This window comes from Pteronotus mesoamericanus, unplaced genomic scaffold, assembly GCF_021234165.1.
Source record: "Pteronotus mesoamericanus isolate MK-2021 breed Mesoamerican mustached bat unplaced genomic scaffold, CSHL_Meso_final scaffold_582, whole genome shotgun sequence".
Taxonomy (NCBI): Eukaryota; Metazoa; Chordata; class Mammalia; order Chiroptera; family Mormoopidae; genus Pteronotus; species Pteronotus mesoamericanus.
In genome coordinates this window covers 3,664,454-3,681,592 of record NW_026555323.1, presented here as the reverse complement: position 1 = coordinate 3,681,592, position 17,139 = coordinate 3,664,454, and the positions used below count along the sequence as shown (strand labels likewise).

General features: G+C 44.9%; 1 protein-coding gene across 4 annotated transcripts in view; it reads left to right on the top strand.

The window, feature by feature from the left end:
* The window catches only part of TJP1 (tight junction protein 1), a 199,481-nt gene that overhangs the window by 19,313 nt on the left and 163,029 nt on the right, over positions 1-17,139 (top strand). For 3 of the 4 annotated variants that reach the window (XM_054561917.1, XM_054561916.1, XM_054561915.1), the window contains exon 1: positions 11,118-11,293. The exons of the other annotated variant lie outside the window; for it this stretch is intronic. In XM_054561917.1, the coding sequence (XP_054417892.1) occupies positions 11,118-11,293 (176 nt within the window). Of the gene's footprint in view, positions 1-11,117; positions 11,294-17,139 lie in introns of those variants that run through there. 4 annotated transcript variants of the gene reach the window in all.

Here is a 17,139-nt window from a genome sequence, read left to right as displayed (position 1 = left end):
TGACACATATTTTTTGTTATATATATCATATACTTTATTCTTATAATAAAGCAAGAGAAAATAAAATGTTATTAAGAAAGGCATACGGCCCTGGCTGAGCAGCTCAGTGGGTTAGAGTGTCATCCCGATACGCCAAAGTTGCAGGTTCGATCCCCGGTCAGGGGATGTACGAGAAGCAACCAATGAGTGCATCAATACCCTGGGCCAGCTTGGGACAGCTTCTGGTCGTTAGACGTTTTCCCCCTCGGTGGCATAAACAATCTGGACCCTGGTTTGTATACGTCCTCCTGATTTGCACTGTCCCATTGTAATGAAAGTTATCTTGTAATTACGAGAAAGCCAGAATGTGGGGTGATCTTAATCATTCCTAGTAGTCTGCGATGGTTTGATATAGTCTATGACGGCCTGGCATGGTGCCAGGTCCACTTATATTTTATGACAAAAGCTGGACTCATTTGCTCACCAGCTGCACCGCCTAGTTCATCCACCTTTCCCATGAGTCCCTGTTATTTTATTTTTCCCCAGGAGTTTTCTCCTCGTCTCCAGAAAACCCTATGATAATATCCACCCACCCCTATTTTCTGTCCCTTGCAGCAACACAAACCCAAAAGGCCCCAAGGCCACAAACAGCAAAAGGCAACAAATGAATGGGGGATTGTGCCTCCAGGCAGCCAGCAGGGTTCCAGCATAAAAGGCCGCTTGTGCCGCTGGCCAGGGTTCGTGATCAGCTGACTCTGCTGGACACTGTGAGCACCAGCCGCCCTTGCACCTGCCTGCTCCTGTCTGCAACTGGCTCAGCAGTGAACTCAGACCAATTAAATGAGCAAGGGCCGCTGGGCGCTAGTCCGCCTGGGCCCGTGTCCATCCCGTGTTTGTTGGTTATGCGGCCTAACTCCTAACTTGCCCAGAAGTTAGCAAATGGTTTGCAGGTTGTCAGCAAAGAAGACAATGGGCAATCCTGCATATTCAACATGGATCGATCGATCCTGTTTTCCTTTAAATCCCAGATTGCAGCTTCCCAGCAAAGGAGATTTTTCAGGCATATTGAAGTGAATTAGAGAGGGTTTTTTAAATCTCATTTTTAAGTCGTGGTAACTACGTACAACAAAACTTACCATTGTAACGATCTGAATGTATACAATTCAGAGGCATTTAGTCCATTTGCATTGTTTTAGACCCATCACTACGATCCAGTTTCAGAATCAATTTTGAAAAGATTTCTGCAATCTCAACAACCTTCTATCCTCTGTTTTATATTTAGAAAAATTCTGTTTTTCTTACTTTTTTGCGTTCAACCAGGATCCATTTGATTTCTCTAATTTTGAAGATCTTCTTATGCCGTTTATGCACTAAAGACGAAAGGTAAATGTAGAAAAATATCTGGAACCATCTTCAGACTAAATGTGTGCAAAGGACTCTTTTTGATCCTATAATAGTCTACATCATTTTTTCATTCTTACATTCCACATTGTTTTTTTCCTATATATAGCCTTTTTACTAAGCCTGAAAAAAACCTTTAAAAAGTCATTAATTATATATGTGCTATTTTTCAGAGATTCAAAGCGGCCGTCTCACTTGCTTTCATGTTTTAAAAAACATTATGCAATAATGAGTATTTTTAAAGTTCTTAACTGTGTGGTGAGATACATACTTTACGCCTTTCATTTCTCCTCAAGTGTATTTTTATATAGAAAACAAACATACATTTTAAAACTTTCTGACTCTCTTAGGGAGCAAGTTACTTGGAGGCCAGAGACCAAAATGTTGGCACCAAAAAACTGTTGTCAGGAAAATTTGGGGTTGCTGTCTTAATAATGTAAGACGTGGCTAAGACTGTGACCCCTTCTTGTGGGTTGATAAGGCTGTGATTAAGTCCTCGTTCTTTGTATTGGTCATGGCTTTTCATTCATGTGTTCTTTTTATAGCCACCTTCCCCGACTGAGAAAGACTTCACCCTAATTTGGGCTCTGAGGCACCTTCTGACATAAGTACCATCCACAGGAAGAAATGATTCTTCAACCACTCAGGCGTGCTTGCTCCTTGTTTTTCATTTTGGCACACAAAGCATCAGAGTTTGTTGTATCTGGGCAATTTTTTTTTTGTCTGTTATAACCTAACAGGACGCTTCCTGGTTCGATTCCTGGTCGGGGTAGGAGCCTGGGTTGCAGGGCCAGGTCCCTGGTTGGGGACATGCGAGAGGCGACCGATGGATGTGTCTCTCGCACATCGATGTTTCTCTCTAACACTAAATAAATAAAATCTTTTTAAAATGACATTTAAAAATAAATCAATAAAATCTTTAAAAATAAAATCACATCTACCAGCTCAGGTTCCAGCCTTCCACCAAAACTGTTGAGCCCTCTTCCCTTCTTGTTCCTTCTCTGTCTTCCATTCCCAAATCTCTATCCATTCCTTTGGAGGATGGACGCTATTTGAATATCCAAAGACTCTGCTAAACTGTTCTTCTCTCTCTCCCACTAGTCTATGTTAGCAGAAGAAAAACCACAGAAAGATTTCTTTCTTCTCTTACATGGATTATGCTGCTTCCCTAAGAAGGCAGAGGTAGGTGCGGGTAATTGGGACTCTATTTTTCTTTTTCCCATTACTTTTAGATAGCGCTACGTAAAAGCAACCATTCGGATTAGAGTTAAGATAATAACGTTGATGGCTAAAGTAGAAATTAGTAAAAAAGATAAAGTGCGGAGAACCTGAAGTCATTCCCCATGACATTTGGTACTATTTTAGACTTTTTAGGTTAAGATTATAAAGAAAATAACACAATCTAAAATTGAGATAAATATCTGCTATTAAGAACAACAATAGGATGGGATGGAAGAAGAGCTGAGATCCTCCAAGCTCGCCACCCACAAGCATTAATAATTGCTTCAGTCTGGCCGTTGACTTCAGCAGCTAAGGAACTGAATAAATACCAAACTGAAACAAAACTTTTTTAAACCACTGGCTAGAGTGCTTATTTTAACTTTACAATTTTAATTACAATATTTAAAGCTAGTTAGAGCTGGATAATTTAGGCATATTTGTAAGTTTGACATATTTGTAGATGTATATATAAAAAATGCATTGTGTCATTAGGCAAAGCTGTTGAAAAATTGCCAAAATGATTCTTGGTCTTTCAGAAGCTAAGTATAAACTGTGGAGGGGGAGAAGTGAATAGATTGAACTACATGGAAATGTAAAACTTCTACTCATCAAACTATTAGTGAAGAGTTGGTATAAACTAAGAGAGAACATTTGCAATGCATATAGCCTCAAGAGTAGTGAGGCTATCCGAATGTATATGTACATTCAGAATGTACATATACATATATATCAATAAGAAAAAAACAAGGCAATGAAAAGATGATAAGAGACAGGCAATTCACAAAAGAGGAAATAGGAAAGGCTCAATTCCACTCATCAGGAAAATGCAAGTTAAATCCACAATGAGATGTCATCTCACAATCGTCAGATTGACAAGTACTGCCTCACCCCCTCAAGTACTGGCCGACTGTGTGGCAGTTATCAGTCTGGTGGGAATGTGTGGAACTTTCAGGGGCATGACAGATAAGCCCCTCTCATGACCCAGCAATTACACTCCTAGGTCAAGACCGAGGGGTCTTTTAAACTTTTTTTTTAATCCTCACCTGAGGACATGCTTACTGATTTTGCAGAGAGGGGAAGGCAGGGAGGGAGAGAGACAGAGAGAAACTTGGATGCGAGAGAGAAACATTGATCAGTTGCCTCTCGCACTCGTCCTGACCAGGGACCGAACCCGCAACCTGGGCATGTGCCCTGACTGGGAATCGAACCGGTGACCTTTTGGTTTGCAGGATGATGCCCAGCCCACTGAGCCACGCAGGTCAGGGCCCAACACCGTGGTCTTTTTAATGCTGCTGGTTTTTATCCAGGGTGGTTCATTTTTATGAATGGATGATTGGGATGATTAGGAAGGGTCCCTAGGCGGCCTGAGCATGGCCCCTGCTCTAGTGGACGGGGCGTTACCGGGCAGTTTTGAGGGCAGTGGGTGCGGTGAAGGTAGGCAGCCTAGGAACTCCACCTTCAGCAAAGTGAGGGGGTTTTTATTCCAGACACAGAGTATTTCAGTGGTCTGCATTCCTCTATGTCCCCGTTGGTGTTTGATGTAAACATTTTGGGAGTTATTTTAAGCCCTGCTTGTCTTCTTGCTCTGATCCCAGCCCTCAGGCAGGTTGTCGGTCTATAGGGATTAGTCCTCCTGCGTGCCTCTTTGGCCAGCGTTGTGTGTTTCATATGAGCGGGAGGCCCAGGGAGCATGGAGCCTCAGGGACCCTGCTGCTGGGAATGTAGACCTTCAAACACCCTGGTGATTGGCCCGCATCCATCCAGCAGCCTATTCTGCCTTTGTTATTGATTAACCGAGTTTGGGGCTTTTACTGCCCTAGAGAGCTTTTGTGCTGAGAAAGGAATCCTTGCAATTCCCTGTTTTAATCCATATTATATTATCACAGCTGCAAAGGTAAAATTTTTGTTTTCCTTAGACAAATAAGCTTAACTTACTGCTCTTATTACATTGATAAATGTTACAGTTTTAAACAAAATAAGAAAAATCATTTTCACTGGTGGGTTTTTTTTTTCCAGTTAATTCATACACGTAACATATTTATTTATTTAATCAAATTCCCTTGGCTATTTCAAAGTACAATTTAAATATAACTGACTAGCTCAAACATTTCAAATACACCAAAGGAGGATTACAACCGCGTAAGAAACAAAATCTTCCTAAGTACATTAACCACTCTTGTCAATCTCCTAAATCAGCCTTTTAAGTTTTGCAGTTAAAATCCCTTTAAGCCTTTCAAAAATCATTAAAAAAATTAATGGAGTATGGGCAGCACATCATAAAGGTTATATTTAAACACCAATTACATAAGAGGACACTGGGTTTTGGAGATTATAAATTATCCATCCAACGAAGGGGAACAAAACAAGCAGGTCAGACCAACTGACAGGCCAAGGTCAAAAGCTCGGGACAATGGCCTGAGCCCCAGAGAAGCCGCGCCTGAGAGCCACAGGGCGCAGGCCCCCCGGCAGCTCTGCGCTGGGTGTCGTATGGACAAGTTTCATACGCTGTGGCAGTGTCCAAATTCATGGCTTTTGGCTGAGATGTGACCAATTGTATCAGTAAATCAGTTGAAATGAACCAACTTCAATTTTTGCAAATCCAGTGACCCCCCCCCCCACCCCCGCAATGACCTGCTCTTAAATGAGTGAGTGCTTTCTGGGCCTCAGTTTTAAATTTCATTTTCTGTAATTCTCGTGTGAATTTCTGCAATAAGGCTAAGGATTTTCAATGACATGTTAGGCCTGTAACTTGATAAAATTCCTTATCTTTCAAGCAGAATAGTTGACTATCTAGGACACCTTATTTCTAGATTATGCCACATCAGCGACTTGTTCTATTTCTTCTCTTTATTCATCAAGATTGTCTAATGTATGCATGTTACAATCTCATATTGACAATCTGTGCCTGAGTCTTTCAAGAATTTCTCATTTTGTGTGGCTTACAGAGAATTACATAATGTCCAAAGTTCCTGCTATGAACTTTCTCGAAGGCTTTCTGGGATGCTTAGTCTGTGGAAGCTGACTTCAGATTATCCATCTTGTTTTCCCTCTGTCCATTATAACCAACAACCATATCCTTGCCTCTGAAATGTCCACATTTAAAAAAATTCTCATTTAAATCTGTAGCAACTAACACGACGCTTGGCAAATAGTACGTGTTTCACAATTAATTATTAATCGTATGAAATGGGTGATTAAATCGATCAGTTATTATCATCAGTCTCTTGTACGTCAGTCACCCTAAATTATTTTTAGGAGGACTTTAACACATATGAAATGATAGGCTAAGAATGAGCACACAATGCCTGTTTCTTTCCCTGCCTCCCTGTTTATCTTTTTGAAACTTCATCCTGCACATCAGCCGCCTGACAGACTCACACTGTGAGCTTCTAATTGCTGATAGTTAATGCAACAGAATTTTTTATCAAAACCCTGCAATGGGCATTTTATTGTGCAGGGAGCAAATGTGATAACCAAGGGGTTTTTAATTGCCCAGTGATTTGTGTCACTAGCTCACCGCGGACCCTGTCCCCTCCCACCTCTTGATTAGTCAGCGATGCCAGCTGTGGTTCTGGGTCAGAGGCAGTACACACCAGATGGTGTGGCACCTGCTGAGAGACCCAGGAAAGGCAAACGGGGCTCGTCCGATGCGGGAGAGCACTGAGCAGATTGCATTGCATTAAAACCCTGAACGTGCAAGCCGGAACCTGGATCAGTTTCAATCATTTACTATAGACTTCGAAGAGACATTTTTACATCTTCAAGAAACAGTTAACACTTGTAAAGAAAATGCTATCCTACTGACTGATGAATGATTAAGACTCTTTACAGCAAAGATCGGAGGCTGCTTACCCCAAATCCTCTCTCCCCTTCATCCTCAGTAACACAACACACATTGTGTCCAGAGGGACTGTGTGCCAAGCTAAAAAATTTTTGCTTCCTAGCCTCTCTTGCAATTAAGGGACTATTCAATGAAATTTTAAGTAGAAGTCTTTGGTTGGTGTTTTCTGAAACTCTTTTTAACGGGGACTGACTTGGATGAGAAAAGAGCCTGTTTGGCCCCTTGTCTTTCCCTTTCTATTTCCCTAAAATGCAGACAAGCTGGCTGGAGTGCTGGCAGCCACATTGTGACCCTGAAGATGGAAACAACATACTAAAAAGTGCAGAACAGAAATGAAAAAGCACCTGAGCCTCTCATGACTTAGAGGAACCACCTTACCAACCCCGGACTGGTGGACTAATGACTTTTTTATATGAGAGGAAAAAAAGTTTTCATTTGTTTAAGCCATTATAACACATTCTTGATACCAGCACCAACATCATTTCTAACTGATACAGCCTAAAATTCTGGATGTTTATTACATAATAAATGGAAGATCAGTTCATTCACAAGGCAAACATTTTTTTAAATTCTCACCCAAGGATATGTTGATTGATTTGAGAGAGAGAATTAGAGAGAGAGAGAGAGAGAGAGAGAGAGAGAAACATCGATGAGAGAGAAACATTGATCGGTTGCCTTCCATACATGCCCTGACCGGGGATCGAACCCAAAACCTAGGTGTGTGCCCTGACCGGAAATCAAACCCGCAACCTTTTTCTGGTGCATGTGATGATGCTCCAACCAACTGAGCCACCCAGCCAGGGCTCATAAGGCAAACATTTACTCAGCACCTACTATGGTGTAAGAACTGGGAAAAGCATTGGGGGGATCTGAGAAATGGATCATACTTGGAAGGAGCTGGGACATGTCCACCTACAATAGTGACATAAGATAGAAAGTGAAAAGGATCAGACAACAGCTGGCAACAAGACTCAGACTAGGAGAGCTTCCTGAGGAGGGGGGTGTGCAGGTTTTAAACGAGGCCAACTTGGAAAATAAATTGCGTCTATAAAAAGGAAAAAGAAAATAGTACACTTCCTTGAGATGGGGGAGAAATATGATTTATAGTTCTTTCTGTTTTCTACATAATTGAGCTGAATGTACGAGTAAGAACCACTAGAGGCCCCAACTGAAGGATGCCATTAGGAGTTTCAACAATGAGCATTCCCACTGAAGAAATTCCTCATCTCCTGTCAGCGGAAGGAAACTAATAAAGCAGTATGACAGCTGTTACTTCCACTAAGTGGTAGCTTAACAGTTTTACATTGGAACTGACAAGGGCCAGAATTCATTGCCCTGCCTCTGATCAAATCTATTAAAGCAGGGAATCAGCAAATTGCACGCTCCAGCGTGCCCCAGAATCCCTGGGTTCTTCTACTACCTTAAATTCCTGTTTTTATAATGCAGAGGCCATTTTTTATCATGAAGTGTTAAAACCGTGGGAAAGAACAGAAAGCATCCAAAGAGTGGGAAAATCGAACAAGCAAACAATGCACTCAAGGCACAGAACACACCGAATTTCCCAACAGCAACATTGGAAGCTAGGAGACACCGGAGCAAAGGCTTAAAATTTGAGTCCAATTAGTGGCAACCTAGAATTCTACACTCAACGGAACAATAAATCCAAGTGATGGTAACATTATGACTTATCCAATATGCAAGGTCTTGAAATAACTAGGTCTTATGTATCATTCCTCTGGAAATTATTAGAAGAGATTATCATCAAAACAAGGAAGTAAACCAAGAAAGGGGATATGAGGTTCGGAATACAGAGGACCCAACACAGGAAAGAAATGAAGAGAATGCCCAAAACAACAGCGGGGAGTAGCCTAGAGAGGAAATTTGTGCAGATTGGAGCAGCGAGGAGAAGGACTCCACGGGGGTGGGTCCAGGAAAAACTGAAATGAGCAGAGTCTCCATCCAGTCTGAGTGCATGGAAAACTGTATCGCTGAGCACCTCACATTACTGTTGCGGATGCAGGAACACTTATCCATGGATAGGAGTAAAATTTAAAAAGTTGAAAAAACAACACGGCAATGATTAACTCCAGGTAAAATAAAAAGTTTATAAGAAAGGAAATGGCACCACACTGGGATCAGTACTAAATGTTTTAATAGTCACAATGAATAAATATATGGATTTAACCAAAAATGTTGATGGTTTTGCTGATGGGAGGATAGATATATAAAGCTCTTGCCTGAGGTTGCCAGCATGCGTGCGGTGCGGGGGAGAAGACAGCTTAGCGCTCATCACCCAACGCTTGAACATTCCTAATCCCTCCCCTTTTCAGTCTGGGGATGCTCAGATCTATAGCAATAATGAACCTTCTATCTGTGAAATTGCCTAATTTGTAAATTAAACTTTATCTTAGGTATGAATGTATAGGGGAAAAAACAGTATATACAGGGTTCAGTACTATCCAGGTGTCAAGCATCCACTAGGGGTCTTGGAACGCATCCCCTGAGGATGGGCCGGGGGCAACTGTATAAATGCCTTCATGCAGTCTTTGCTTAGAGGGTTCAGCTATCATCATTTAGTTAAATAATACTGTTGCTCAACAATATGGGTCAAATTCCAGTACCTGTGGCATATTAACTGCAAACAAATGCATGCAGTGCAAATGCATATACTATAAACATGCTACTTGCTCTCTGGTCCACAAATCACCACGTAATTAACACACGCTTCATGATCAGTGACAAACGACAGCAGTTCTTTGAAGCCTGTCCCTGATTCGTCTCTGAGTGTCTGTCACTTGGTTGAGGCCCAACAGCAGCGAAGCCACTGTGTTGCCTCCTATCCTCCCAGGAGTAAACCCACAAAGCCTTTGCATAAAAAATGAGCAACTGAAAGAAGGACCCGGCCTTCAAAGATAAAAGTGTAGCAAGAAACAAAAAGATAAAGCCAGGAGAGTGAAATCTGAACAAAATGTAATTGGAGTTATGAAAAAATAACTCAAAAGATAACCGTGGGAATGTTAACATCGCTGCTTTTCCGGAGACCCTGGCTCTGCAGCCCAGGGAGCTTCCTGAACGCAAACCTGAATCAGGCAAGTGGCTGTGACGAAAACGATGAGGATGTCCCCGAGGACGTCACATTAAGGGACCCTGCGGCATCTCACAACAGCGCAAAGGCAGGGGATGAAATGTTGACAGGGATACAAACATGATGCTTTGCTATGGCCCAAAAATGATGCCATCTTGGCATATATGACAATTCCACCCGAAGACAAACACTGTCCACCAAGTTATAGATTTTTTCCAATTACAGTTGGCACTCAATATTAGATGAGTTTCAGGCGTATGGTATAGCGGTTAGACATTTTCATAAGTTGCAAAGCGACCCTCCTGCAATAAGTCTAGTCCCTATCCGGTACCATTCAGTTTTTACAATACTATTGATTATATTCCCGATGCCATTGTTCAAGGTACTCCGGATGTTTTTCTTATAAAGAAATAAAACACTTGAATTCTCAGTGTTTGTGATGTTTTAAATTACACTGCATTCAATGATTAGCTTTACTATTTTTTCCCCATTTCCCTAGCCATTTATAGCCATCAGTGAAGAGAGCTTGGAATGTCTGGACAAATTTTTTTAAAGGTCATGGAACAATCTTAATTTTTCCCATTGATTATCAAGGTAGTTTTGCACGGTTCAAGGTCATTTCCACAGTCCCAAACTACTGTGCAAGTAAGAACTGTGTGTATGTGGGTGTATACACGTGTGTATGTGTGTATGTGGGTGTATACACGTGTGTATGTGGGTGTATATGTATGTATGTGGGTGTACACATGTGTGTATGCATGTGGGTGTATACACATGTATATGTGTGTACACACGTGTGTATGTGGGTGTACACACGTGTGTATGTGGGTGTATATGTGTGTATGTGTGTATGTGGGTGTACACACGTGTGTATGTGGGTGTATATACACATGTATGTGTGTATGTGGGTGCATACACGTGTGTATGTGGGTGTATATACACATGTATGTGTGTATGTGGGTGCATACACGTGTGTATGTATGTGGGTGTATATACTTGTGTATGCGTACGTGTACACGTGTATACACACGTGTGTATACGTGGGTGTATACGGGGGTGTATATGTGTGTGAACACATATACACACACAGCATATACACGCGTTTTATACGCACACAAAATTCCAAACATTTTTGGCAAGAAAACACAAAGGATGGTTACAAACCATTAAATGGTCATTATAATTTTTTTTTTTTTCTGTCTGGACGCCTATCGTTGGGCTTCTCTTGGAAGTTAAACGGCTGACAAGGAGCTCCGGTCACCGGGCGGGAGACTGAGGCCCGCGGAGGCGCGGGGCTGCGGGTGCGGCCGGGCGGGCGCCCCCGGGACGGGCTCGCCCCGCGCCGCCGCCTCCGCGCCTCGCCCGCCCGCAGGTGCGAGGCCCGCGCCGCCCGCCGGGCGCGCCCCGCCGGGGCGGCGGCGGAGGGGGCGGTGCGGGCGGGAGCGGCCGGCACGCACGGCGGCGGCGGGAGCGGCCGGCACGCACGGCGACGGCGGCGGCGGGAGCGGGAGCCCCGGCCACGCACGGCCGCGGCGGCGGGAGCGGCGGCGGGAGCAGCGGCGGCGGCGGCGCATGGCCCAGAGCTGATCTATGCGGCGCCTGGAGGGGCTGTGTCTGCGGCGCCGGCGGCGGCGGCGGCGGGGCCCGGCGCGCGAGCGGAGCGGGGACAAGATGAAGTACCAGAAATACCTGACGGTGCTGCAAATGGCCATCGGCGTCACCCCCTCCAACCGCGGCAGCCTCCTGCCGCTCAAGAGGAAGCTGTGGTGAGCGCGGCGGGCGCGGCGACCCCCGCGGGGCGGGGCGCGGGCGCGGGCGCGGGGCGCCGCAGCCATCTCGGGGCCCAGGGGCCGGGCGCTCGCTCGGGCGTTTTCCGCCGCGACCCTGGCGGTGCCAGGCGGCACGTAGAGCGAGCGAGCGAGCGAGCTGCGCGCTGCCGGGAGGGAGGGGCCGGGCGGCGGGCCGAGGGACCCCGGGTGCCCTCCGCCTCCAGAGGCTCTGGGGGACAGCGACCCGTGTGTGATGACTGCGCGCGCTTCCCCTTATTTCTTCATATCCGTCTGCCGGGGGGACGCAGGGAAGCGCGAGCCGCTCCCGGTCAGGGGACAGGTTGCTGGGTTAAAATTGCATTATCGGGGACTGGATTTCATCTGCAGGCGTCGTCCCACTTCCTCCGACCTGGAAACTGTTGTTGGGGGGGAGCCGAAAGGATGCGCGTAAAGAAAAATGCCTGGAAGTTGTCCAGATCTGGTGCACACAGTTGATGTTCTCTCCGGTTGCATTGCGTTTTACCCGCATCTAGGTGTCGTATGGAATCCCAGGCGCTGCCTAGGCATTCCCGCGACTGGAGGCTTAGGTGCGAGGTCCTATTACGAAAGAAATAGCCAAGCAATGCGGTCATCTTTCTAGAAAAACAGATGCCAGGAATCTTGGTATCCAGGGGTCATTTGAATTTTAAAATTGATGGTCAGTGTGGTTCATAGGGGTTTTATCCACTCAATGGAGCATACTCTAATTTTAAGGTGATAGGGAAAAGGAAATGAGGTTGCTTTTAGGCATTTGAGAGAAGTAATTTCTGCTATATAAGACAAAGTGAAAGAATGACCCAAGGACTATAAGATTGAACAGCCATGGAAAAGAGGAGTTAAAAACCCCAATAGTAGAGAATTTTGGGGGTGACACCAAATACATGGGCTGCAAAGTTCAAATTTCAGCTCCGCCGCGCACTGTGTGACCTTACGCAAGTTCCTGGAGTATCTGTTTGTTCCTCTGTAAAATGAGAATGATGTTATCTACCTGGTGGGGTCACAGGCAGATCAACTGAGGGAATGAGTGCAAAGCGTCTGCTGCTATACCTGGCTGAATAATAGGTGTTTAGTAAATATCAGTGTGTTCCTCCCTGTGCGCCCCCCCCCCCACCATTTATTTAAAATGAAATTGATTCTGCAAAATGTAGTTTCATTTGACGGATAGCAAGTGACCACCCATCGAAGGCTAGACTACTGAAAGTTGACAGTAATTGCGTTAAGAAATGTCCATGGGAGAATTACGTTGAGGCAAATGTATAAAGAATATGTCACTATCATGAAGGGAGAAGCAGTAACGTTTGAAGGTGACTTTTCGGAGTGTACAGCGTGTGTGTGTCAGGGGGCGAGGTCAGCACTAACTGTTGTATCCCTCAACCCGCGTTTCTCCCGAGCACTTACCAGATCTAACATGCTACATGTTGTACTTAATTTTCATGTAATCGCCTCTGCCCTGCTGGAATGTAAGTTGTATGGAGGCAGAGGTTTTGTCCGTTTCGTTCATCACTAAGTCCCCTGCAAAGAGTGTCTGCAAATAGGTTCCCGGAAGATTCGTTGAATAAATAAATCCTTCAAGTGCATAACTGGGGAAGAAAGTTAAGGCAGTCTCTTTTCCTGCAGTTAAGTTTTAAAAGGAAGAAGTGGGACTAATTTTTGAGGAGCTGTTGGGCATGACTGTGAACAGCAATTGGTCACAAAGTCAGGAAACAAGATTTATCCTTTCTCATGTGTAGTGTGTCGAATACATTCCCCAGTACAGACTTTGGGAAGGAGAGCACAGAAAATAAAATGCAGGTAACTCGTGCACTTTCGAGATTCACATTTGAGGCAGGCGGTGAACTGGGGCCAGTATTGAAAATGATCTTAAAGGAGCGTTTCTGAATTTCCGCTCCACGTTGTCTGAAGTCGGTCATGTGAGTCTCGTTTCTACAGCAACAAGCCAGTGGCATCCTCGACAAAAACTCGGGAGTGGGTGGGACTTTTTAAGTTGGAGAACATTGCGCCGCCTGATTAATCTATGTCTTATGGCCTTCGGGGTTTTTTTCTAGATACCATTTCATTTCTCCAGTGTCAAAGGAACTGCCTGTGGAGCATCTGAGATGGAAGGCACCGTTATTGAGTAGAAAATATGAGGATATGGGGTCGGACTCCAGAGCGGTGGGTGGGAACCGATAGCAGAAATCAGCAACGCTTGTCAGGCCTTGGAGCGCGCCAGCTTATGCCCATTTACGAGATGTGAGGACGTACTCCGATAATTGTTCGTGGCCTATATGAAGATGGTTATGAACATGTGCATGTTCTTTGGCTGTATTCCTCATGCTTTCAATTATTGCAGTCTGGGTGGAAAGGCTGCCTACTTGCAAAGCTTACCTCAGTGTATGGAAAGGGTAGAGTCGAACCATCCAGTGCTTCTAGCCAGCGTGGCTGCCTGCGCTCGTGAGCTTTGCTTTGTGCAGTATCTTTCTGTCCTGAACGGCTCTGCAAGTCCTTTAAGGAGTATTATGCTTGCAGACCAATTTAGCTGGGACCTGGAACAGACGAACAGTCAGGCACATCCGTGGAGCCTGCAGGAACCTTCTTCTTGTCTCTTTCTTCTCCAAGAAATTTAGGATGTAGGTGTGTTTGCTTCTGAGTCATTACTGTTTAAGAGCCTGGGACGAAGTCCAGTTACCTTTGGGGACTCAGGATAGACGCAGTGTTTGCTGCTGTTGCCATAACATATTACCACACACTCGACGGCTTAAAACAACTGAAATTCATCCTCACACAGTCCTGGAAGCCAGGAGTCTGACACTTGGATGTCGGCAGGGCCAGGTTCCCTCGAAGGTTCTAGAAAGCAGGGGTCCCCTGCCTCCAGGCTGCCGACCGGTACTGGTCCGGGATTGTTAGGACGCAGGCCACATAGCAGGAGGTGAACTTGAAATGTCATGTGCTTAAATCATCCCCAAACCATCCCCCCCACCCTGGTCCATGGAAAAATGGTCTTCCATGAAACTGGTCCCTGGTGCCAAAAAGGTTGGGGACCGCTGCCCAGAGGACGATCTTCCCTTCCCTAGTTGTTGGTGACTCTTTGTGGCCGCATCAATCCAGCCTCTCTCTTACATCTTCACATGGACTCATCTCTGTGTCTGTGTCTTCTCTTCTGCCGCTTAGAGGGACACTTGTCATTGGATTTAAGGCCATCCTGTAATCCAGGATGATCTCGGCTGGGGATCCCTAAGTCAGTTACATCTGCAAGGTCACATTCGGCAGTCCCTGGGGAGGGGAAGTTTGGGGAGGAGGGTCGCCTCTCAAGCCACTGTAGACACCAAGGCCAACTCCCTCCTGCTCTGCAGTGGCAAAGCCCATATAGTAGTTACACTTGTCTCTTTTCTGTGAAATGTGAAAAGTGTTTTCATAATAATCTTATTGTTGGTAAGAGCATTGAGTATTGCACTGAGTGCTTTTAGGAGTGTTTATACCGATCGTAAGGGGAAAGGGGCTGCTATTTCATTTCCTTCATGCTTTTAATATTTTATTTTTAGAGAGAGGGGAAGGGAGGGAGAACCAGAGGGAAAGAAACATCAGTGTGTGGTTGCCTTTCACGCACCCCCTACCAGGGACCTGGCCTGCAACACAGGCATGTGCCCTGACCGGGAATCGAACCAGCGACCCTTTGGTTTGCAAGCCAGCACTCAATCCACGGAGCCACATCCTTCATGCTTTTAAACATATTCCTCCTGGTTATTTGATTCAGTAATTATTGAAGGCCATGTAGTATCCATCCTTTCATTCAAGTAGTCATCCAATAATCAGATTCTGACTATCACACGAGCTGCTGCCATGCATTGCGCTTCTGACCTGCCAGCCGCCAGATAACTTCTTTACAAGCAGCCTCTCCTTTAATCTATAGCCCCACTGTGAGGTAGGTGCTGTGTTTCACCAGTTTTGCAAACGAGGTCCACGGCAGGTTTTAGGCCAATTGTTAGGGTTAAAAAGGTGTTTGAGCAGGGACATAGTCTAGCAACGGAGAACTGAACACAGGTACAAAACGCCTGGCACGCGTCTTGGAGAACGTTGGTTTTCCATCAGTGGTCCGCGGCCGCGCCTTGGGTCACAGAGGCGCCCCTCATGGGATGGCAGTGGCTCTCATAGCCAAGTCCTTTCTTGGTTTCTTTAATGAGCAAGTGATAGGCCGTCACACGCGCCATTATTATAAGTACAACAAAAGGCCGTTTAATATTAAGCTGTTAGTGAGCTATTAAGGATTCTGGAGCCTTAGACTTATCAACAAAAATGAGCATTTTGCTAGATTTTACTGAAGCATCCTTCGGGAAGATTCAGGATCATTCTAAAGCCAGCTGCCTCGCTCAGCAGTGTCCCTGGGCCTCTGTTTTCACACCCTTGTTTGGAATTCCCCTTGTTTTCGGGATAGAAGTTTTGTTCTCACTTAGGAGTCTTCTCTTGATTTGATCAAGGCTGTCAGTTGCCGATTCTGTCAAAATGAATGTAGAAGGATTATTAAGTCTTAACTTTTGCTGGTAGTTTTGTTCTTGTGTAACTGCCTTGTTTTTACCATCCTGACTATTTTTGCCCAATTCTCCGTTACGCTTTTTTTCCCCACTTGAAATTAGAAATGGGCGATGGAGATGAGCTTGGGAGGTGGTTGTCCAGAGGGAGCCACGGTCAAAGGTCCTGAGCTGAGGCGCCTGAGTTATAAACAAAAGGAAAGAGTGAACCCGGGGCTCCTGCCTGTCAAGCACATCAGCCACGCCCCCAAGTAAAAACATCACAGAAGTTATGAAAGAAGCAGAGAGGGGCAGAGGTTTTCTCCCCAGTTGCCCCCTAGGGATGATGGAATGGAACTGAGAATTAGGAAAGGGAAGACCTCAGTGAAAGCTAAATATTTATTTCCCCGGAGTTCAAAGGAAAATATCCAGGAAGCTTATTTCTTAGTTCCTAACATTGTTTCCCTGCCTTCAGGAGCCAGAGTCCTCGCTCTTTGGGGGATGAGCCCCGAAGTTTGAGTTATTCAACTCAGACCCACACCGTCAAGTCGGGGAGAGCGGTACCTTGGGATTTTAAAAAAAATGCTTTTGGCCCTGGCCGGGTGGCTCAGTTGATTGAAGCGTTGTCCTGATACACCAAGGCTGTGGGTTTGATTCCCGGTCAGGGTACATACAAGAAATCAACCAATGAATGTATACATGAGTGGAACAAACCAATATTTCTCTCTCTCTCAAAATCAGTAAATAAAAAATTAAACCAATAAACAAACAGAAAACGCTTTATACTCCACATCAGGAGGAAATGTGTTTGGTGGCATTTTTTGTACCCGAGTACAGCTCTTCTGACCTGCGTTTAGATACACATTTGTATTCTTGTGAGTGTCCAACAGGAAACTATTTGAACACACGTTTCCACTAGGACAAATATTAATCCTCAAAAACGGTAAAAAAAAAAGAGAGAGAGAGAGGGGTGATATCTTAAATTCCCCTACACCTCAAGACCTGTCCCCTTGTACAGATTATAATCTGAACCTATGTTTACTCCTTTTCTTTATCCCCCATGAGAGAAAAAGGGGCGTGATTACCAAGTCATAGATATGTTTTTTAAACAGTTAATCTCTTCGCTTCCAAAGATGTGGTTGAAGTTTCCAAGTTACTGAAATTACTCTTCAGGAGCCCAGTTCGATTCTTAGACAAGGCCCCAGCCTCCTGCTAAGTCTACGGGGAGAGTAGGTACCAAATTGATGTTCACCTGGTATATACCCGTTCAGCTATACTGGTATTAAATGTTTTTATTAAGATCCTAGTGGGGCCCTGACC